The 23,804-nt window shown below is 41.8% G+C and overlaps 3 protein-coding genes across 4 annotated transcripts; 2 read left to right on the top strand and 1 right to left on the bottom strand.

Annotated features, from left to right (window-relative positions):
- Window positions 1-270: 270 nt before the first annotated feature.
- rogdi (rogdi atypical leucine zipper) lies at window positions 271-6,455 on the top strand. Its single transcript, XM_042084809.1, has 11 exons — window positions 271-487; window positions 1,158-1,229; window positions 1,389-1,471; window positions 1,751-1,805; window positions 2,010-2,090; window positions 2,334-2,429; window positions 2,918-3,016; window positions 3,559-3,672; window positions 4,158-4,207; window positions 4,497-4,623; window positions 5,303-6,455. The coding sequence occupies exons 1-11, from the start codon at window positions 452-454 to the stop codon at window positions 5,342-5,344; spliced, it is 855 nt and encodes a 284-aa protein (XP_041940743.1). The 5' UTR covers window positions 271-451; the 3' UTR covers window positions 5,345-6,455.
- A 780-nt stretch (window positions 6,456-7,235) lies between these two features.
- On the bottom strand, window positions 7,236-8,682 carry smim22 (small integral membrane protein 22). The gene is made up of 4 exons (XM_042087103.1): window positions 8,508-8,682; window positions 7,944-8,097; window positions 7,714-7,784; window positions 7,236-7,623 (listed from the first exon to the last, which is right to left on the bottom strand). Exons 2-4 carry the CDS (start codon window positions 8,071-8,073, stop codon window positions 7,576-7,578), a joined length of 249 nt encoding a protein of 82 aa, XP_041943037.1. The 5' UTR covers window positions 8,074-8,097; window positions 8,508-8,682; the 3' UTR covers window positions 7,236-7,575.
- Window positions 8,683-8,995: 313 nt separating this feature from the next.
- cog1 (component of oligomeric golgi complex 1) lies at window positions 8,996-23,050 on the top strand. 2 transcript variants are annotated; one of them, XM_042087089.1, is made up of 15 exons: window positions 8,996-9,348; window positions 9,787-10,031; window positions 10,464-10,645; window positions 11,047-11,217; window positions 11,907-12,063; window positions 12,620-12,830; window positions 17,275-18,177; window positions 19,101-19,247; window positions 19,907-20,068; window positions 20,570-20,694; window positions 20,819-20,927; window positions 21,231-21,340; window positions 21,641-21,722; window positions 21,939-21,993; window positions 22,827-23,050. In XM_042087089.1, the coding sequence occupies exons 1-14, from the start codon at window positions 9,037-9,039 to the stop codon at window positions 21,945-21,947; spliced, it is 2,925 nt and encodes a 974-aa protein (XP_041943023.1). In that variant the 5' UTR covers window positions 8,996-9,036; the 3' UTR covers window positions 21,948-21,993; window positions 22,827-23,050. The 2 variants fall into 2 exon arrangements, with proteins under 2 accessions (XP_041943023.1, XP_041943021.1); XM_042087087.1 differs by lacking the exon at window positions 21,939-21,993.
- The last annotated feature ends 754 nt before the right edge of the window (window positions 23,051-23,804 follow it).

The raw sequence follows: 23,804 nt of genomic DNA, 5'->3' as shown, positions 1-23,804 counted from the left end.
TTCATTCAACTTTTGACCTATAGTCCATATTGAGCTTGCAGAAACCACAATCAAATCTTCAATTTCTCAACGACAACCAGGTGAAAGAGACACATTTAGCCGTCTAGCTCCATAGACCCCCATTGTTTTTGCACTTATTCGTGATCGCCCCTAGCGGAACTGCAACATATTGCAGGTACAATGGAGTTATAGGGAGTGATCCGGCTCTCCGTAAACGGGCTCTGCTATTATATTTTTTAGACCTCAACAAGAATGAAGGGGTGGGGTCTCATAGCGGAAGTGAGTTGTCGAAGGGGCGGAGGGAAGGATAATTGTAATGTGTGACACCGATGATCCCTCCTGCAGTTAATGTAAACCGTTAGTTGACTCGTAGAGGACAATTCTTGTTGTCGTTTCAGTCGGTAATGCTTAGGAAGCCAATAATACTATTTGTCACGTATAAACTTTGAAGATGACTGCTGCAAGTCAAGCAGAGAGGACTGTGTTGGTAAGGAATCTGTTAACATTAGCTAAATAGCTAACGTTACTTCAGCTGTCAGGATGGCAGTCTAGCCAGTGACGCTAAATAACATTAGCTAGCTTCTGTTGGTGTGATTTAGATTACTTAAGTCACTGTTTATGATTGTCAGTAAAGGGTAACATTTGCTAGCCTATTTAAGACCAGCTGACATAGTCTAGAACATCACCAACTTCACGATTGTATTGTCTTTATTTACAATTGCTGCAGTGTTGTTTGTGTGACCACAACCAAGTCTGTAGGAGTAGGTTGGCGTATATTGGTTAAGTTAACGATAACATTGTGGATGATTGCTAACTTACATGTAATGGTATTATACCACTTCGAGTGGTGTCCTGTTAGAAGTCTTTGATGCTAACGACCCCACAGTTTGTTAGGCATGAGTCAGGTCAGTGGTGGTTGCAATCAAACATGTAATTAAAATCTGGCTACGTTAATCTATTTGGCTGTTCTTGAAGTTAACTGTGATTTCACTGATCAAAGACCTACAGCTTTTACCTCCCGTCAATAAATATACGCTCATAATAATAGTGCAGAAGTCTCATTGTGTATCCACCTTGTCTTATGTAGTTCACTGTTGAGTATCTGCAAGTCACATGATGGGTGTGATGAATAGATTTTGCAATCCTCTTTTCTTCAGGAAGATGAATTCAACTGGCTGCTGAAAGAAGAAGTGCATGCTGTGTTGAAACAGCTGCAGGATATTTTAAAGGTCTGCTGCTGTGCTACATTTTCTGAGAATTTATGTAATGTACATCAGTTCATACACTTATTTACTGCAAGTAATATTAGAAAAGTTCTAAACAAAAACGCAGATGTTTCATTCTGCCTGCGCAGCTCTGTGAGGCTAAAGTGCTTGTTGTGTCAACAGGAAGCATCCAGGCGTTTCTCAATGCCAACACCAGGATTTGAGGGTCAACTTAAACAAGAGAATTTTATTCTTGGCAGCTCAACGTAAGTGCCATGTGAAATCTTATTTTAGAACTGATAAAATCGTTGACATTTGAAACATTCCAATCATGCCTTTTAGAAATCTTATTATTTTATCACCACTACTCATCATTATATTATCTGAATAATTTTCAGATTTGGGTAAAGTTGTTAACATCTAAATAAATCATAACTGTCATTTCATTGTGAACACCAGTTCACCAGTTTGGTTCAGCGTTAGACACAGACTCATGACAGAGACACATGACTAAAGTTGCTTTGATATGTTGCTGCTATTTGCAGCATGGACCAGGTGAAGGGAGTGTTGACTTTGCAGGGCGAAGCATTAACACAGGCCGTAAGTGCTTTTCTCCTTGCCATCTTGTTTTTGAAGTCACATTTATTTGTACAGCACATTTAGAAACGGGAAGAGTTTCTGGAAGGTGTTTCCACATGAGTTTAAACTATTTTCTTTGTTTTGTTTTGTCTTGTTTGATAGTGATTTTTGGGAGTGGTGTAGCCATGTGTGTTTTACTTAACAACTAAGTTATTTTTGTTGTAGGACATTAATATAAAAGTGGCCAAAAGCAGTCAAGTCATGCATTTTGCATTCCGGGATGACAAACAGTGGAAACTGCAGCAGGTATGAACTCTCTCTGTCGTTTCTCTTTGTGTTGACGTCTATTCAGAGACTGCAGTGAAACGTTACTTTATCACTAACTGTGCTGGTGATGGATTCAAATCCTCGTACTAAGTGTCACTCACTATACATCTTAACACTTTTAATGAGCTGAAGTGTCATTCTGTCATTCTGTCAGTGTGTTGTTTTGTTTTATTCTGTAATGATGGCTGTGACTTGACGGCGCCACTCTCCATCTCTGTCCAGATCCAGGATGCCAGGAACCACGTGAACCAGGCTCTTCAGCTACTCAACAGCCGAGACGACAGTTACCATTTCAAAACTGGGGCAGAAGTGAACAAGGTCCGTCAGTGCCACTGAAGTCAATGCTTAAAGCAACTATAAATTGTGTCAAAAACATTCTGTCTTAATATGAGACAGCCAGTTTGTTCTTTTCGCCTGCTGTCTTATTGCCGATGTGAAGTTTAAGGGCACGTCGTTCATATGCTGGCTCACTAACTGCACATAAGCGTCATCCATCATTATAACCATAGTGCCTGACGTGTATATGTTGGCAGTAGGGCTTGATTATGACAATGATTTTTGGCCAAGGGGTTCTGTGTTGATGCCTCTAGCAATTCATTGGAAAAGATCAGATATTGTTTTGTGGCATTGCACCAAAGCAGATAGATTTTTGCTTTTTTTCTTTTCCTCACATCACATCATATTGTGATATTGCTTAGCAAACTGACTCCTCAGCTCAAAGTAAGAAAATAAACATGTGTAGAGGCACACCTGTCGGTGACTGTAAATGAGCCATAACAGATGGGTCTTGCTTTATTTCACTGCAGCTAATGGATGCGGTGATGCTGCAGCTCACCAGGGCCCGTAACCGTCTCACCACTCCAGCTACCATGACCCTTCCTGAGCTTGCCTCCAGTGGACTTATGGTAAGTGGACCCACTGAGGTGTGGCCCCTGTAAAGGTTTTTGCACAGTGCCCCAATTGGGTCAGTGTGTGCTGTCAGTCTGTGTTTATTGGTGATTTGTTGAAGTTGTTCAAGCTTGACATGTTCTAAAGTTAGTCTTCAATTACTGCCTGGGCCGCATGGGACTGGCAGTTGGACTGCAGCCAACAACCAGTGAGGGTTGAAGCGGCTTTGCAAAAACTGGCAGCTTTTGTTAGAATGTTGGAGTTTGTTGGTCATTGTCTGGGCTTTGTGCTAGCACCTTGTCATAAAGGCTGATTTATCCTCGACACTCAATATGGATATAGACTTGGATGGAACCTTCTGTCCGTAGTCTGTCTGTCTTCATTCTGTCTGTTTTTTGCATGTTTTCTTAAAACACACGGCGGCAGAGAAAATGGGCCAATGTTTGAAAATGGGCGGCTCTGTGTTCGTTACAAAAGGGAGCATGTGTCAGGCTTAACCTGAGCGTGTCACTGTTCATCTTCTCATCCTGTGTTTCTTCCTCTCGTCACCTCCCATCAGAAGATGTTCTCGCCGCCCATGCCCGGCGACGTGCTGGTGAACTTCTACATCAACCTCAGCAAGCTCTGCTTGATCGTGTATCAGCTCCACGTACTGCAGCCAAACACCACCAAGGTAGAGCCGTCTTTTCCTACCCGGATGAATGATACTTGAAGGATAGGAAGGTCAATGTGTGAGTGTTAGGGTGTGAGTTTGACTATGTATTTGCCTTATTCACACGGTAGCCTTGTTCTAGCCACCAGGTGAATAAGGCGAATTTAGCCAATGTGTACTATGGCCAGAGCAAAGTCAGACGCACAAAGTAAGTCCGGCCCAAGTTAATTAATAAAAGATAGATAAATCAGAATTGAACACTAGTTGAATGTGATCGGTTTATTCAATTCCACTTCACCGGAGAGGTCTCGCCTACATGCATAATAAACCTTACTGGAAAAAATGTTCAACTCTTCAGGCATTCAGACATGATAATGCAATGTAACCTTATATGCTTCCTGCTACCCATATCGCCACCAAACTCGGGGCCTTAGAGTGTGAATGGCAGGAATACAAATATGGCTTGTGCCTTGATTCCCTATATGTATATCCATTTTTCCTTACAGAACTTTAAGCCAGCTGGGAGCTCTGTCTTGCATAACCCAGGAGCCATGTTGTAAGTATTCATTTGTGTAGATATTTGCAGCATAAATCCATCTTTCCTCTGCGCCTTATATAATTGTATTACTGTAATGAATCAGAATTGGATTTTCATCGCCAAGTATGTTCTCACGTAGAAGGAATTAGGTTCCAGTTGGGTTCCTGATTCTGATTCTAATGAAGTCTTAAAAGACTTGTAACTTTTTATTTTATTTATTTATTTATTTTTTTTAAAGAAGTGTTTGCCTTTCATGTTGAATGCTTAAATACGGATTCCTCCCTCCTATTCTTCTTGGGTTTGTCAGTGAGAACAACAACACTAAGTTTGAGGTCAGTCACGTCCACAAGGTGGAGTGTGTGGTGCCATGGCTTAACGACACGCTGGTCTTCTTCACCATCTCTCTGCAACTGTGCCAGCAGCTGAAGGATAAGGTGGGTTTTCTTGTTATGCTAAAAAAATCTTTGTGTTCTTGCTTTGTTAAACACACTGTTAAGTATTGCGCCACAGGCAGAATGTAATAAAAGGAACACCTTTGGGATGAACTAGATGAGAGATTGCAAGCCAGGTCTCCTAGTGCATGACTTCAGAAATAGTCTTAAATATATGGGTAAAACATTGCAGGCACTCTAAAATCTTGTGAAATTCCTTCCCAAAAGAGAGGAAGCTGTTACGGCTGGGGGGACCAGCTCTATATTAATGCCTGTGCATTTAGAATGGGATGCCATTGAAGTTCCTGTAGATGTAATGACAGGCGTCCCAATAATTTTGTTTACATAGTGTATGTGTATATATCAAGCAACAAGTAATGCCATTAGCAAGCTAAAAAAAGTATACCCTGATAATATGACTTTAGACAGCAAAACACCAGATCTTTGTTCATTGGTTATGGATGGGGAAGTGTATATGGTAAAGGTTTAGTACACGCAAGTCATCTTAGAATTGTGCTTGACTGGATTGGACAGGTTTATGAACATGTTGCTTGTGACAATCACCTCAAGGTTGAATAACTAACCTTGTGGACATGAAAGAATGCTAACACTGTAGACATACCCATTAGTGAATCATTAACCTTGTACTTGGTTTTGCCTTGTTTTCTCTTGTCCCGCACAGATATCCGTGTTCTCCAGTTTCTGGAACTATAGGCCATTCTAAACCGAGACAGCCTCCAAAGAGCTTAAATCACTACAGGTTCTCGTAATTGTGCTTTGTAAATTTCCCCAGATGTTTACCGGTGTAATTGGAGGTATGAAAGCAGCTCTGTGATTGTTTGTCCGTGTGGTATTCAAATAGGGTCAATAAGCTATATTTTGATGAAGGAGCATGCAAAGCTCATTGTCCATGGTGCAGTTAGTATAGAAATATATGTATATGTGTATACAGAGGCATATATGGGTAACTTGAGGTCCTTATTGGTCCAACATTTCGTCTTTTTGTGATGTGTAGCATTTTACCCCTCTCTTTGTGCTGGACTACTTAGCTTTGTTTATTTTGGGCCACATGTTGTAACGGTTTGGACCCTTAGTGAAAGACACTTTATGAAAGAAATGTTGATAGTCACGCTATGTAATTACATTGTACAAAGATCGTCCTGATTGTCCTGATCGTAACTGTAAATCTGGATCTTAATCTTAATATAATTCTGAGATTTTAATATTTGTTCCATTTCAGCTGGATTTGTTTTTTCTGAATCATGAGTTTGTTTCCTGTTTTGAACAAGAGTCTTGTGTTAATGAACACTAAAGTAAGAAGCCATTTGTATCATTCCGTACCACTCCAGGTTTCCTGTAATACCACCAAGAAAGGGTTGGAAATGAACACAAATTCACTTTCACTTCAGAAAGGCTTTTTTTTTTTTGCACATTGTTCAGTTTGTAGCCATTGTTGGTACAATTCTATCATTCCAAAGATGGTGCATGGTGTCTATGTTTTTACACTCATACAGAAGGGATAAGGATTAACTCCGATCATTCCATGACAATAGAAGGATGTACATACATAGCACAAATCAAAATGGCTTCAGGTGTCTAACCAGTGGTGAGGGCAGCACTTAAATTTATGTTTGTTTGTTTTTTCTGCACTTTTATTCCTGTGCTTTTATTTATTTATTTATCCTTCAGTATTGACTTATTTTGCACTTTCTGCATGGTTGTCTTGATGTTCAATTTAATTTCAATGTGGAACAAAGAAAGTCTTACACTATTTTCAAATGAATATACATGGACCATAACATATACTGTGCTATAAATAAATGTGATAAACACTATGTAATTGTCATCTGATCCCTTCGATTAGTCAATTTTGAGTGAGTTTTCTTTGTACAGAAGCAGAGAGGAAGCAACCAAACTGGATTTACAAGTAATCAGTGTATTCGCCTTCTCCTTAACTATGAATTCTTTCCCTAATTCTCAACTCTAATGAAAACATTTTTTTGTGTTTTAAGGTGTACAGAGAAATCAAATTCATAAATGCTAATTTGATCCACAACAATTGGGGTTAGCAATGATACTGAATACACAGAATCCAATTATATTTATTGACATAACTATAATTAACTTAAATTGATCAGCTAAGCTTAGAACATTTTATAAGCAAGTCCACTGGAAAAAGTTGGGGGCAGACTCCATGACCAAGTTCTGTCAGAGTAAACAAACAGGCCAAGAAGGTTGGTTGTCAGGGAACTAAGAGCCGAACTACAACATCCGACCTTCAGATCTCTCTGCCATGTTCTGCAGGCTCAATGGCAAGAGGGAAATCTGGAGTTGTGTGTGACACAATCTAACATTTCATATTTTATGATCTGATGAGACTGTGGTTGTGGTATTAGAGTCTAAAAGTAACTGGTAATATTATCAACAAAGACTTCTGTTAGCAACATTGTGTCCTTTATTTTCCCTTGGAAATCTGACTTGGCTCAATCATAAATTGTATTTTCAGCTAATTAGGTGTTCAAAGGAACTTACAAGTTTATACAAAGTCATAGACCTATCAAATTGATTATCATTTAGGTTATCAAAAGGTAAAAAGAAAATGACAACACTCGCCATTACTTCATTATTTTATTTATTTATTTTATAAATAATTATATTTACATGTGCACGTTGGTGAAATTGGCATGAATAACACAATTTAAAAGGAAGTGATGTTTTGTTTTCGTATAAGGGGCCAACAAAGGAGTCAGTCACATTTGTTTATCTCCACCGGTGACTTGGCAACAGCCTGGACTTCAGACAGCAATGCACACAGGACGAGACATTTTGGAGATCAACAGTTAAAAATACATTTGTGCACATATTGACTTAAGGCAAAATAATGATTATTAAATGTATAAAAGTGCTCAGTTTAGTAGCAACATGGGTTGAAAGATCTCTTCAGTTGAATGATCGTCATGGTTCCATCGCCATATTATCTATCCCAACTTTATGTTTCCTGGGCTGAGAAAGTTGAAACCAAAAGAAATATTTTAAATATTTAATGTGGCTAATTGTATCTGTTCAATTTATTTGCAAAAGAATGTGACTTACCTTCTCATCATCACAGCAGCAGCAACAACAACAGCGGATGAGAACCAGAAGAACAAGTAACAGAATCATACCTGGACAAATACAACACCAACAAGAAACAAAATATGATCATTAAGATAACCTTGACCAGGGGTGCTGTAAGGCAGGGGAGGGAAGCTGTGAAGATGTTAAAAGATGTTAAAGTTGTTCTGAATTATGCTGCATTATGCAACTCTAGTTCTGGTTCTTACCAATGAAGATAAAGAACATTGCGAATGAGGCAATGTCCCAGTCAGACTGAAACAGATTTTTTGATTGAAGTCTTGAGACCACATCATTGAACTGATCCTCAAACTCATCCTTGAGGTCTCTTGGAGTCATGGTAGTAGCCTACTGTCAATAAAGCTGTCAAGGAGAAATAATTAATGAGGTTAAGTGGTCAAAAATAAATAAATGGGTGAATGTAGTATCAACATCAGCTCACCGGTTGCTCCTAATGTGAAAACTGCTGGCTATTGATTTCATTGTATGAGGATCACTTAAGTGTCTAATATTCTATATAGGCTCATCTATATACAGGCTACAGTTGGGAGTTGAAAAACTTATTTTGTAGAGGAAGTGGGCTGGAATACGCAATCACTGCCATGGAAATGTCTGCCTCCCCACACACCGTGTCAACTTAACAAATAGCCTACGAGTGGATTGTGTAAAACGATTCAAAGAAATATTTAGGCTACGAAATTAAACAGGATTCATGAATTTATCCATATTTCTTATAACACAAATATCGTAAGTTGTTATAACAGAGTGCTTACCTGCCGTTGGTTTGCTTCCTCCTTCCTTTTTTTCCGGGTACAACCACACCTGGCTGCTGTCGGTAACCTACTTTGCATAGGTCATAAAGGGGATTTTTAGATTTAAAGAGGAGTGTCGCTCACATAATAAACCAAGGGAAAGAAATTAACTTTTAACCATCATCGCCTATTGTAGAAAGTGCACAAATGAAATGGCCTACCCATTATTTAATTTGAGCACTCCCAAACTTTTCTAATGCATTAGGTGGCTACTGACAGCACTAAGAGTTATGTACAAATGTATGTGAACTTGAAAAGGAAATTACGTTTTCCTCTTTAATGTATGAACTAGAAACAGGTACAGGCTATGGCATCATAATAAACATTTTATTTTATTTTATTTTAGTGCATTGCATCTCCCTATACTATAGGTGGCGCAGCCTCGAGCCCGTTTTCTCTCAAGATGAAAACATATGACCTCTGACCCCTTGTTTACGTGGGCAATTTCCTTGCTTCCGGGTTGTAGTTTAGTTGGCAGTTCTGTGTTGGTATGATGGCAGTTGTTCCAGCTCAGTCTCTTCGGGTCTCCGAAATCAAAGACCCGACGATCCTGTTTGAACGTTATAACACCGAAGAGATTCGAGCGATAGAGCGCAGGGTACGTGGTGAAATAGAGCAAAAAAAGGAGGAACTTCGTCAGATGGTCGGCGAGCGCTACCGGGATCTCATAGATGCTGCTGACACCATTGGCGAGATGAGGCAGTGTTCCGAAAGTGTCGTGAAATCTATCCAAAACATGTACAGTTATTGCAACAAGTTAAAACAAACGAAAACCTCACCTCAGATTAACAGCAAAGAAGAGGTAACGTTAAGTCATCCTGTTTTTAGACCTACATTTAAAATGTAGTCCATAACAGTGAGCATCGTCATGCAAAAAGGACACACCTCTTGTCTTCTAGTTAAATGTTACTTTGGTCATGCCACAGACACTGGCTATTTCAGCATAGTGACCATCCTGTGTATTCCTATGATTTCAGTGTAATCAGTAAATGGTTTAGTTTGAAACTTGTAATGTGTTGTGAAATAGCCTACCTGTGAGAATGTATGTTGCATAATGTACGGTCATTCACAGTAAACAAAAGAAAAAAAAGCCATTAACGGTTACAGTGGGTGTAGAGATGCTAAAAGACACTGGCCCTTTCCTGCTGCTGTCATTTTCATTTGTGAGTAACTTACTCTTGGACAAAATGTCAGTTCCCAGAATGGATCAGAAACCTCTGTGTCTTGTTCATTTTTCCAGACCCAAAAGCAGTCCCAGGAGAAATTCTACACCATGGCAGCACAAACCAAACTGCTCTTGGAAATTCCAGAGCGGATCTGGAGTGCCATGGAATCCTCCCAGTACCTGCAGGCTACCCAGCTCTACCTGCTCTGCTGTCACCTGCACAGCCAGCTCCACCTGGAGGGCGGAGGACCACACTACAGCCCAGTGCTCACACGCTTCCCCATCCTGGTGAGACAGGTGGCAGCGGCAGGACACTTCCGGTATGGGATTGCTCATAGAGGGAATCTTTTATTGCATATTCCTCTTTAATGTTACTGAACCAAACTAGGCATTATGTAACAATAGTTGGAAACAACCCCTTTTGAGGTTTTACTGGTACAAGATGGTACTTGGAATGTCAAGGCCCTGAATTACACTTAGAGAGTCTGGTGAGAATAGTTGCTCACTAAAGAACATAACGAAGCAAACAACGTTTTATTGCTTGTTTGCCAGATCTAAACTAGTAAACGACAAAACTTTCCTGAAGTGCACAATCCAGTCCAAGGCTCTCTGCACTTTGTGTCCCCAACATACATGATAATACTGATAACAAACAAATGTGAAAAGAAAACCGCAGCATTATTATTGTGTCTGTAATTGTGTATCTTCGTCACTTATTAATCGTGTTTATTCATCCCATGTTTTTATTACAGGTCCACCATTCTGCTGGACAGCAAGTCTCTGCTGCGTGGCCGCGCAGTGTCGGACCAGGCCATCGCCGAGGCGCTGGTCTCCACCATGCTCCTGGAGGACAGCTCCCCGCGCCAGGCGCTGGCGGACTTCCTGCTGGCCCGCAAAGCCTCCATCCAGCAGCTGCTCAACCAGCCTCAGCATGGTGCGCACTGGAGCCCTGGCTTATCCATGCCGATTGAGTTTTCTTTTTTTGTGGGGGGAGGAATTCATGTTAATGCCGTCTGTAGTAACATTTATTAATTTAGCAGATGCTTTTTAAGTTACTGAATGGAGATCATTTGAATGTGATGGGAAGTTTTTGTCTGCAGAGTCATCTTATTTCAATCACAAAGTATACTGTAGCTAAGGAGATTAAAAGTGATGCATTTGTTTTTGAATATTGCCTTAGTGGCCTTAACTGCATAAGAGCACAGTGTAAGAACTGTTTGCTACAACAACATGTCCTTTGAGATGAGATTGCAACCAAAGACTTGGCAAAGGTTTTTTTTTGTTCTTTTTTATGGGTCTGTGGCTGAATTGGTCCTCTGTTTTATTCAACCTCAGGTGCTGGCATCAAGGCACAGGTGTGCTCTCTGGTGGAGCTGCTGGTCACCACGCTGTACCAGGCGTACGCTGTGTTCTACATGCCCCCGGAGGGTAGACTGGCAGAGACGGGCCTGGGCTCTGGTCTACTCTTCACCACCCTGGAGAACGTCACCTCCAGCACGTCTGCCGGTAGGCTGAAGCTCAATCCTTCTCAGACAAAAACAAAGGATAAGGATCACAGAGATTACTGTTGATATTGGTCAGGCTGTGGGTTTATTTACTCTCTAGGGTCAAGATTTAGGCCATTCTCTCTATTTTTTAAACATAACGTTTTCAAAATCATTTTGATGGCATATAACCTCATAACGTCTGCCATTGTCTGAGCGGCCCCCTATAAACGATTACCGACCGAGCAACTTTCTATGTTCTGGTAGGAACACTGCCCCCCACTGCTACAGGAATTCTGAGATCTCTTTCTACAGACTGCTGATGGTGCATTCCCCTCTATATTGTATTGGAGTTACAGTGCAACCGGAAAGTATTCAGACTCTTTTCCAAGTTGTTCCAAACCCGAATTGGATCCATTTCAAGATGAGTCTCAAATATAACAAAATGTGGAAAACTTGAAAGGGTCTGAATACTTTCCGGCGCATATTTAGTTTGTTTATGATAGCACTTCTCAACTGTAGGGGGACCCCGAGAGCAAATCTTCTTTAGTGCTGCTTTAAATGAAAATACTGCTTAGAACATGCCATCAATATCTACAGTTGAGATAATGATTTCTCACTCAGTAATACCATTACCATTAATATTACTGACACTTCATGGCTGAGTACAAATGGCTGAATGGTTTAACATGGTGATTGTTCTTCTTCTAGCTAAAGGCAAGAAGGTCCTCCATGAGGACATGAGCGCGGGCAGCTGGTTTAAGTACCTGCCCCCATCTGTGACGGACTTCCAGCCCACCCTACGCACCCTGGCCCAGCCTATCCAGAGTGAACAGCTGCGCGACACCCTGCAGCAGTGGATCGACACGTAAGTGGCCAGCTATACCCTGTGTAGCATACTAATTCAAACAAATTCATTTACACTAATGTTGTTAAACTTAATACTTGATGTTCTTATACGCAGGGTAGAAAAGGGTAGAAAAAGTTTTTACCGTTACATGTTTTGAAGTCAGCAGTAGAAACATGTAAAGAGTTTCTAGCCTGTGTATGAGCATAGTAAGTTATGTCATATGAGTATATGTCATACTCATAAGGTGAATGTCCTCAACTGGAAAGGTCTTCTTGCTAAACCTCACGGAATGTTTGTCACAAGATCTGCTGTTGAATCATCATCCTACAAAAGGGTCAACTGTGTGCCAAAAACTGTGTTGACCAGATGTCTAGACAGGATGGCATTCACATATGAAAGACTCAGGTTTCTATTTATAGAACACCGCACAAGTGAGAATGTGTGTGTGTGTGTGTGTGTGTGTGTGTGTGTGTGGGGAGGGGGGGGGGGCACTTCCTACAAGAAGACTACTATTCTCCTCCTGCATCCCCGCTGAGTTATGGTAAAACAGGTCCCTCTGTCCTCCCCCGGGCAGGTGTAAGGAGGACATCCGCAGCGGTGTGAGCAGCTTGCTGGTGTTCGTACGGAGTCTCAAGGGCCTGGCGTCCATCCGGGATGGCGTGTGGGACCTGCTGTCCAGCGAGTCCATCAGCCAGCACTGGGCCACCGTGTGCCAGGGCCTCCTGGACGAGCCCCTTTCCCTCTGGGACGACCTGCTGCAGCAGCTCTTCCTTCAGCGCCTGCAGGTAAAGGATGGAATAGCATAGTATAGCATAGCACGTGGCCTACTGCAGCCGTGGCCTACTGGTTAGGGCTAAGGACTTGTAACCGGAAGGTTGCCAGTTTGAACCACAACCAGTAGGAACGGCTGAAGTGCCCTTGAGCAAGGCACCTAACCCCTCACTGCTCCCCGAGTGCCGCTATAGCAGGCAGCTCACTGCGTCGGGATTAGTGTGTGCTTCACCTCACTGTGTGTTCACTGTGTGCTGTGTGTGTTTCACTAATTCACGGATTAGTGTGTTTCACTAATTCACGGATGCAGAGACCAAATTTCCCTCACGGGATCAAACAAGTAGATATACTTACTAACATAGCATGTCATAGCATAGCACTGCATAGCATATCATAGTATAGTATTGCGCAACATAGCATATCATAGCATAGTGCAGCATAGTATAACATATCATAGTATAACAGTGGAACATAGCATATTATAGCATGCGGGGGTCCATGCTCATACTCAAAGTTATAGTATCACACTTACAACCAGGGGTCAGAGCACACCAGTAAAAAGTGGGTAGACTAGGACACATGACATTTTCTCACCCAGCCTTACGAGTTGTCTGTTTGTGGTGAACTCTTGACACCATAGGAAAAAATGAAAACAAACAACAGTGTTTAATGAAATACACGATATATTACAGTCATGAGGCTTTAGGCAACACCCCTATGTGGTAAGTCAACAGATCATGTTTGCTGTTGACGCAAGTCACATAAAACAAGTCACATAAAACAGCACCACCCAACACACAAGTTGAGCTGTGAGTGAACACAGCACTGCTGCAGTCCAAGGAGGTATTTTAAGTATGTAGAATTATATCTACTATTTAGTGACAAACCTGGGTTAACCCAGAGGAAAGGGCAAATGGGGTTCATTCACCCAGCAAAACAATGATATTCTCTTTTTGGAGGTTTGTCACAGACGATGACTTAACTTACCCAGGGTTGTCATTGAACCACGGATATAAAATATCCCCTCACGTCTGCTGCACAACCCTCTTGACAAACACCATGGGTCCTTGTAAAAATAACAGCAGAAACAGTTTGACAGGTTTGCCTCCTTTTATGTATGTAGGAATACTATACTTAGATTGGGCTGATATTTTTAGAATGTTGATTATTTAGTATCATTTTATTTAATATATCAATTTATATAGCACCTGTTGTGCATGGTGTGTAGGTGCTTAACAAACAAGCAAACAAGCTTGACAAAAGCATGACATTGACAGACCTGTCAGAATAGCTTAAGAATTCCAAGGCATGATAAAACCTTGTTAGCACAATGACATTTAGGTTGTAACAACAATAGCATCAGATAAAATAAGGCACTTAAGACAAATAAAAAGAGCAATTAAATAAGATTAAAAGGTAAAGGTAAAAGTAACGTAAAATAGAAAACAAAAAACAAATAAAGCAAGAATAATACGATTAAAATGGTGATGAAAAGATAAAAGGTTAGGGGAAAGCTAGGCTAAAATTTCAATGGAAATAACTAAGTTCCAATATTAATAATAATTAAAATATTAATTCCATTAATTACTCCAACAGTTTCCTTAATGCATCAAACAACAGCATTGATAATAATGCCTTCATGTAGTCTCAATCTAAACAATTTACGGTACTTGGACCAAAGAAAGCCTGACGCAACAGAAACAAGCCTATGTGGTGATCTGCATTTTAGTGCAAGCTGTGCATGATGCATGTGCTGTGATTTGCCAGGTGGTTTAGGGAGTGCTTGCTTCACATAGAGCTCTTGCACCCTGACCGAGTTCTCAGCGCGTATGAATTTGGGTCATCATCGTTTACTGTTCTTCTTCTCCGCACGCTATGCCTTTCTCACACTTTCATCTTCGTGCTATTTAAAGGGCCGTTCCCCAGATGAAAGGGTATGAAACCAGATGTGTTCAGGTTCACAATCTTAGATCAAGTTAAAGATGGTTTCATACATTGCCATAATTAGATTAGATTAGATTATTGTCATTTTACACAGTACAAGTACAGAGACAACGAAATGCAGTTTGCGACTAACCAGAAGTGCAAAAAAGCAGAAAAGTGTGATATACACAGTATAGACAGGTGGTGCAGTATAAACAGTATAAGACATATAGTGCAGTGTGGACAGTAGTACAGGTGGGTCTCAAACAATTAGAATATTGTAGGAAAGTTCACCCCCCCCCCCCAATCTAGTTTTTGTTGTAATCTTGATGATTACGGTTTACAGGTCATGAAAAACAGAAATTAGTATCTCAAAATATTAGTTTCCTGAGCCTTTGAACTCTTAGTCTGGTTCAATAAACACAACCACAATCATGGGAAAGACTGCAGACTTGATAGTTGTCCAGAAGGCACTCAAGGAGGGTAAGCCACAGAAGGTTCACAAAGTGCTGTATGAAAGCATATTCATGGGAAGTTGACTTGAATGGAAAAGTGTGGTAGGAAAAGGTGTGCAAGCAACAAGGATGACAAGAGTGTCAAGCAATGTCGATTCAAAAACTTGGGGGAACTTCACAAGGAGTGAACTGAGGCTGGAGTCTGCATCAAGAGCCACCATGCACAGACGTGTCCAGGAAATGGGCTACAAGTGGCATATTCCTAGTGTCAGGCCACTCCTGAATCAGAGACCAGGTCAGAGCGTCTTACCTGGGCTAAGAAGAGACAGAACTGGAACGTTGCTCAGTGGTCCAAACTCCTCTTTTCACATAAAAACAGAATTTGCATTTCATTTGGATATCAGGGTCTAATCAATGTCCCAAGCGTCTGGAGGAAGAGTGGAGAGGCACAGAATCCAAGTCCAGTTCGATGTTTCCACAGTCAGTAATGATTTAGGGTGCCATGTCATTTGCTGATGTTGGTCCACTGTGTTTTAAGTCCAGAGTTAATGGAGCCTTCTACCAGGAGATTTTAGTGCACCTCATACTTCTATCTGCTGATTTCCTTTTCCAGCAGGACTCGGCACCTGCCCACAGTGCCAAAACTGCTAGTAACTGGTTTGCTTACCATAGCATTACAGTACTTAAAGCAACACCAAAGAGTTTTATGTACCTTTATAAGAATCGTTTCAGTGGTTCATCAACTCGTAACAGGGTGAACGGCACTAATGCATTCGCTTCGCGGCCCTCTATCGGCTATAACTGCACTATATAAGTTTGCCAGATCGGGTAGCGGCTCTGTAGTTCGCTGGAATGAGACATAAGAAACTTTCAAAAATTTGATTTGCATCTGATGTCTCAATACATCGTACTTTCATAAAATCATCCAACATATTCTACCTTGTCTGTGGACATCGTTATTTGCAAAGCCGGTGCTGGATAAACAAATAGCGTGCGTGTGACAGTGGAAAAGTTCTTTGGTGTTGCTTTAATTGGCCAGACAACTCGTCTGACCTGAACCCCATAGAGAATCTATGGTTTATTGTCAAGAGAAAAATGAGACACCAGACCCAACAATACAGATGACCTTAAGGTCTCTATCAAAGCAACCTGGGCTTCCATAACACCTCAACAGTGCTACAGGCTGATTGCCTCCATACTACGCCACATTGATGCAGTAATTTGTGCAAAAGCAGCCAGAACAAGCATTGAGTGTATACATTTTTTTATACACTCAATGCTTTACTATTTTAGATTAGTCAAATTAGTCAGATTAGTTCATTTCTTTTCAAAAGATCGACATTTCTGTATTATAACCTCCTTATTCTAATATTTTGAGATACTAATTTTTTCAATGTTTTCATGAGCTGTAAGCCGCAATCATCAAGATTACAACAAAAATGGCTTGACACATTTCACTCTATATCTAATTATATATTAAAGATCCACTTTTTGAACTAAATTAGGAAGTAACATTTTTATACGATATTCTCATTTTTGAGGCCCACCTGTATACATTTATAAGAAAGTGTTATGGTTTACAGTAATACAAATTGAATATAAATATGTGCAATTTATTAGCAGCCTTATAAGAGCAGAATAGATATGGATATGCAGTATGAACAATGTATGAACAACATTACAAGAGTAGTTAAAATAATATAGATATATGCAGTGTATTAAGAGTAACATTATAAAAACAGAATGAATATGGATATTCAGTATGAACCGTATAGACAAATATGTTCAGTATGTACAGATATGTGCAGTGTACTAACAGTAACATTATAAGTAAATTATGAGTAGTAAAACTAAGTGTATGTGCAGTATGAACAGTATAAAGTATTTTATGACACAATGCTTCTTATTCCTTCATTCTCCTTTTCTCCCTTTTCTCTCTTCCTCTTCCCCCACCTTTTCTCTCTCCTCCATCTATCTATCCCTCTGCCCTCTACCTATCTATCCCTCTCTACTGTCTCTCACTCTTTCTTTCTCTCTCTCTCACTTACTCACTCACTCACTCACTCTCTCTGTCTCTCAGGCTATCACCCGTGAGGGAACTGAGAGTATCTCCAGTAGCTGTAAGCAGCTGTTGACCTCTGCCCTGCATGACCTGGAGACCCAACCTTCGTCCTCATCTCTGTCCTCATCGCTGTCCTCCTCCTCTTCTTTATCCGGCGGGGGCTTCGGCCGGGGGGCCCATTTCGAGAGTGACGTGGCCGCCTTCCTGTGGTCGGAGTCGGCGGGAGACCTGCAGAGCGACACGGCCTGGGTGAGCGTGGCTCAGCGCGCCCAGCAGCAGCAGGCCAAGAGTGGCCTGTCCATGAAGACCCAGGCGCTGACGCCCTGCGTGCAGAACTTCTGCTCCGCGCTCGACGCCAAGCTCAAGGCCCAGCTGGACGACCTACTGCACTACCTGCCCGCAGAAAAGAACGGCAAGGACGCCGCCGCCCTGTCTTCCTCTAACACCTCTGTCCCGCCAAACACTTCAACCTCGTCCTCCTCGTCCACCTCGTCGGCGTTCAACCGTTTCCGTGACGCTGGGGCCGTGGAGGAGACGCTGAGAGAGCACTGCCTGTCGTGCGTGCGGGACGTTCTGGCCAGCGTGCGCTCGGAGCTGGCCTCCGCCCAGGACAGGTGCTCCGGTAGCGCCGGACCCGGTTCCCGCCTGCCCCGCCTGGGCTCGGTTCTCTTCATGGCACGCCTGTGTCAGTCCATGGCCGAGCTGTGCCCGAGCCTGCGGCAGTGCATTCTGGGAAAGCAACAAGGGGTTGTGGAGGTGCCGGGAAGAGGCACGCCCCGACAGGGCAGGAAGCTTGGCAAAGGGGGCGGCGCCAAGGCGGTAGAGGTCAGTCCTGCGCAGGCCAAGTGGGCAGGGCTGAAAGAGGAGCTTCTCAACTGTTGCATGGAGGCGTACCGCATCTGGAGTGCAGCACTCTCAAAGGTAAATAACCTCGGAGTCGGGTGCAGGCTTTGAACACAGTAAACCAAAGGGAATAAGGCCTCCAGTTGTAAAAAAACAGTTGAAGAAGGTTCAGTGCAATCTTATTAAACACTTTACAACCTCAGATGGTTAATGTTTAGCTCACGGTACTTTCAGTGTTTGATGAAATGAGTAAAATCCCTTTGCTTTGAGTTTAATTGGAATCATGTTACACAATGTTTTACATGACACAAATTGCCATAAAAGGTAAATGTGCTCATGGCTTTTTCATTACTCTCAAGTGACACCTCTCTTGCCTTCTACCGCAATTACATAGATTGAGAGATATCTCTGTTCAAACGTATTGGTGACAGGTTTTAAATCTGTTTCAACCAAGGCTCGACATTAATGGTTGCCCGGTTGCCCTTGGCTATCACATAGTTACAAGTGGCAACCTCTTGCCTGATTGCCAAGCTGGCAACCACTTTTAACCACTTTTAACGTCGAGCCCTGGTTTCAACATACATATGCAATATATCAACAAGCAAAGTTCTTTTGCACATGTGGCATGTGGGAACACCATGCTGACTCATCAGTGTTTGCTTTTAATGTCTTTGCCCACACAGTTCAATTAGCAAATCAACTTTGCCCACGCAGTTAAATCGACTTTGCTTGGTTATCAAATTCGCTTTAGTTAGACTTGCTCTTTGCCCACCATTCACATTTACGGTCCATAGTATTTTTCCAGTAGTCCAGTATTTCTCTCAGTTAGTCCTATGTGCCCATGTATTTCCCCCAGTCTTCATGTTTTAATCAGTATATCATACAGTTTAAGCTGCAGCAGTTTGTGAGAGGAGGCTGCAGTAACTAGTGCACTTGTGCAACTCTGTGCTCTGTGGTTCACCCTGTGGTGCGCTCACCCACTCCTCTCCTCTCTCGCTCAGACGGTGGTGGAGCGCTTCTCGGCCGCGTTGCACAGCGACTCCGCCGGAGCCATCCTGGGCACCTCTACCAACTGGGAGGAGTTAGAGATCCAAGAGGAGGCAGAGTCCGGAAGCAGCGTCGTGTCCAAGATCCGCCTCCCGGCTCAGGTGAGTGGAACAGCTGAGTGGATGTCGCTTGCATTTACTCAGAGAATCACCATAGTCACAGTATACACAATCGCAGTCACAATATTTGCCATTGCAAGCTCTGCATGTGTTTTCCCATGGAGTCATAACCAAGGCTTGCTTCCAAGGAACGCGATCTCTGTGGACAGCCCAGGCTCCAAAAACGGCAACAAAAACAACCTGGGCAAACATAGCCCATAAAAACATAAACTGTTCCAGCAAATCACAGACGAGATGCGGGTTTAGGAGAGTTTCAATTGCACGGGAGCAGCACGGGAGGGAGGGGGAGGAAGTAGCGAGCTAGTTCTCTGTTTTGTTTGAAAGTCAACAGAAGTGACGTTACCCAACATCGCTTAGAGCACGCCCTGAAGAAGCCCAATCGCCGCTACGCGTGGGCAATTTTAAAGTCCTTAGTGGACATGTCATAATAATAGACATTTTAAAATACTCCTTGGAGTGCCTTGGTGAAGAAAAGTTTTTTTCTTTTCAACTAATTTTGGATCGCTTAGAGCACCTTTAATTATCCCAGTTCCATAATGTATTTACTGAGTTACACCCATAATATGTTTAGGCGAATGAGACTGAATGCAGTTAAATGAGATTTGTAATTGTTTATTTTGTTGTTGTTCCTGTTCTGTCAGCCCTCCTGGTATGTGCAGTCTCTCCTCTTCCACCTGTGCCTGGAGGTCAACCGGGTCGGAGGTCACGCTCTCCCAAAGGTCACGCTAGTGGAGCTGCTGAAGGGCTGTCTGGAGCAGCTCCTGGGCCAATACGAGACGCTCACCCACAACTGCAAGGGCAAGGTGTGTGTGTGTGTGCGCGCGTGTAGCAGGATTTATCATGTCTATTGCTTTTCAAATAATTTGGAATGGATTTCAGCTCAGTATTTTACAACAATGTCAGCAGCCAAAGAGTATTAGTTGCACACCATTCCCAACCCAACATGTGACTGCATGAATACATATCTAATCAGATATATGAGGAATTACCTCACCATATCATTCATACTCACACTTTTTGAGGGTAGTAGGCATGAGCTAGTGTTTTACGGCTTGCATGTCCCCTGAGTAGTTGTGAGTTCATTTCTGAAACCTGTTCTTGCCTCTGGTCTGCTGGATATTTAAGCTTCTTGAGATTCTTGACATTCATCTCTGTTTCCTCTCCCTGTCCCTCTCTTTATTTTGATCTCCCTCTTTCTCCTACTCTTTCTCCTTTTGTTATGCCTATTATCTCCCTTCTCAATCCCTTCTTTTTTCTTTCTATCTTCCTCTCTGTCTTCTCCATCACCTTTTTGTCTCATCCAGGATGTGGCGTGCCTCATGACCCAGAACCGAGCGCTGCAGCTGCTGTTTGACGTGCGGTACCTCAGCGCAACACTTGGGGCTCGTCTGGAGGAAGGCAAGAGCTCCCGGAGCCAGCAGGATCCCAGGTACACAAGCGACACGTGACGTCACGCGCCCACACACACTCAATGACACTCTCTGAATGTTCTTATAATACAGTGTCTGTGTTTGTGTGTGTGTTAAACAAGTTTTCTACATGCGTTTGTACAGGGTCCAGGATGTGTGTGATTCCCTGGAGGGCCACATTGATCCGTTTGACCTTGACGTCTTCACTCCTCACCTGAACAGCAACCTCAACCGTGTATCTCAGAGAACTTCAGTAAGCACCTGACAAATCAATACACACTCGTAATGGACCATCCGTAACCTATACACACACACACACACACACACACACACCTGTGCTTTAAGAGATGCTATACACTTAAACCTTTTAGTACAGTTCATGTGTACTCTTCCTTACAGAACCTTTGAAAGAAACGAAACACTTCATAATTGTATCAATATGCTTCAGAAGCTGAAAGCTTCAACCTATCTCTCCTTATGCTGAGCATATGTAAGTGAAGGCTTTGCTCCTGAGCAGGGGCAACTCACGGCCCATGTGATGTGTTCTTTTCCTTAGGTGCTCTTAGGCCTGCTGGCTGGCACAGAGAAGCAGTTCAGTTCCCGTGGCAACACCGTGAACACCCAGGAACCTTACAACATCCTGCCGCTAGCCAGCAGCCAGATCCGGTGTGTGTGTGTGTGTGTGTGTGTGTGTGTGAGATTGTGTAATTTGTTAGAAGAGTGCATTTCCTTAGAAAAGAGAAGTGTCCAGCTTTGACTGTAAGAATGTTTCTCATTGATAAATGTGTAGTCACCTTGATACCATGTTCACAGATATTGTATTGCTCCATAATGGCACAGTACACTTGGTGTTAAATGAAACTCAAGGTCTTTGTTTTTAAATGAAACTCAAGGTCTTTGTTTTTTTAAATGTGACTCAAAGTCTTTGTTTGTTAAATTAAAGTGTTGTTGTTTTCTTTTGCTCAGGTTTGGGTTGTTGCCACTCAGTATGACCAACTCTCGCAAAGCCAAGTCTGCCACACGGGGCTCGGACATCACCAGGCCACTGGTCAGTCACGTAACTGTGTATGTGTGTGTTTGTGTGAGAGAGAGACAGAAAAACAAAGTTTTGCTAAAGTCTTTGTAACCCTCAGAAGAGATTACATGATGTACTGTATCTGTGTTGTAAACAAGCTTTAAGTGACTGAAGAGAGAGTTTATTTTTGCTTTGAGATACGTCATGCAAGTGCAAATCGGTCATGTCTTACTCTCTCTACACACCCAGTGGTTTTGAGAACAGAGATGCCTGAGATGTGAGCCTCTGGATTCCTCTGTACTAGGTGACTGAGTGTGTGTGTGTGTGTGTGGTGCTTGCTGTGCCTTTTGCTAAACCACCTGACAGCAGTCATTGAGTGCAGGTGCATTGACTGCTTTGGGCTGCCACTAAAAAGCATAGAAGCCATGCTAAAGAAAGAATAGGCTATTGTGTTCTGGGCCTTTAAATCAGTTATTGCTTTATTTACTGGTTTTGGGTACTGGGTGTCTGCAGTATACGATTCATTTAAAAAGATTAATAATTTTATGAAAGATTCATATTTTTATCTTTTATAAAATGATTAATCATCATTTATCATGTGGAGGGGTTTATTTTACGTTGTGGACCATATCCTCTATCAGGCTTTCACCAAGGTAAGGTAAGTTGAGGAAAAGGAACTTGTTAACATGCTGTGCAGTTTTCTAACATATCAAATAAAACATGTTAAAGCTGCTGTAAGCAAAGATAGGATGGCCAATGAATGAAGGTGAATAGAATGCACCAAAATATTTGTTTCGCTGTTCCTCTAAAATTGCTTTATGGTGACAGGTCCAGAAACTTTATTTATTTACTTACCTACTTTACAAATTATTTGTTTATTATAATCAGAACATGGGGGGCCGCTTGCAGCAGCTTTAAGACTACTTCCCCACTTGAAAGAAAATACTGTTCTGACGGTTTAGGTGTTGTTATTGTCTGGTAAAGCAGACCTATTTCCTAAACCTTTTGCATGTGCTTCATGGTGACTGTTTCTGATATCAGAATGTTTATATTAGAGTGTTGCGAGCACTACAGCCCAATGGCCTCAAGAAACACCACAAAATGTTGATTTGCTTTTACTTGTTTTTATCCCAACAGGCAACACCAGCTTCAACTCCTGCACCCCAAGACAGCTTCCGCCCTGGCAACCTGTTCAGACAGCTAGCCAATCAGGAGGAGGAACAGTCTAGCTCCTCCCTTTTTAAACTCGGTTGGCTGTCCAGCATGTCTAAATGATGATATTTAACTCAAGGGTTATGGGTTTTTAAACGTGTATAAAAGGGTGTACAAAATAATATATAAATACATTTTGAAATTGTTAATGATGTGTGTGTGTTTTTTTTAACAAGATTTGAAATTGTATTCATTTTACACAATTCAACAACACATGAACGTGAACAGAGGGTTTGGTTTGTGAACTTTATTGTGTAACTGACAACATCCTTGTATTTACATAGGATATTGTGTTGACAGACAAAAAAGGAAGTTGAATTAATTCAGTTGAAACGCACACACACACACACATGCATAAAACAAGCACACACCACAAACACAGTGTCGGTCAACAAACATTTACATTAATGATGGGTGATAGGTGAACAGGTGTTATGTCAAGCTGTAATCTGCACTAAGATAGAAAGGTGACTGCAACCAGTAATGAATTATGCTGTAATGGATACTGTCAGGTAAAAATCAAACCTCCACCTGATCCGCTCACCCAGGTGAGGAAAATAACCTCATCTCAATATATACCTTAATGTATATATTCATACTTCTCATATTGTAAAGCTTCAATAGATACCTTAATGTATATATTCATACTTCTCATATTGTATAGCTTCAATATATACCTTAATGTATATATTCATACTTCTCATATTGTATAGCTTCAATATACAGCGGGGAAAATAAGTATTGAACACGTCAACATTTTTTTCAGTAAGTATTCTTCCAGTGAGGCTATTCGCATGAAATTTTCACCGGACATTAGTATTAACTTAGGTAATCCACACATATATAAAAATCCAAACACTAATGTCTAAAAGTAGTGTTATGAGTAAAAAAGTGGAATGGCAC

This window comes from Alosa sapidissima, chromosome 3, assembly GCF_018492685.1.
Source record: "Alosa sapidissima isolate fAloSap1 chromosome 3, fAloSap1.pri, whole genome shotgun sequence".
In the NCBI taxonomy this organism is placed as follows: Eukaryota; Metazoa; Chordata; class Actinopteri; order Clupeiformes; family Clupeidae; genus Alosa; species Alosa sapidissima.
This window is presented reverse-complemented; position numbering and strand designations above follow the sequence as displayed.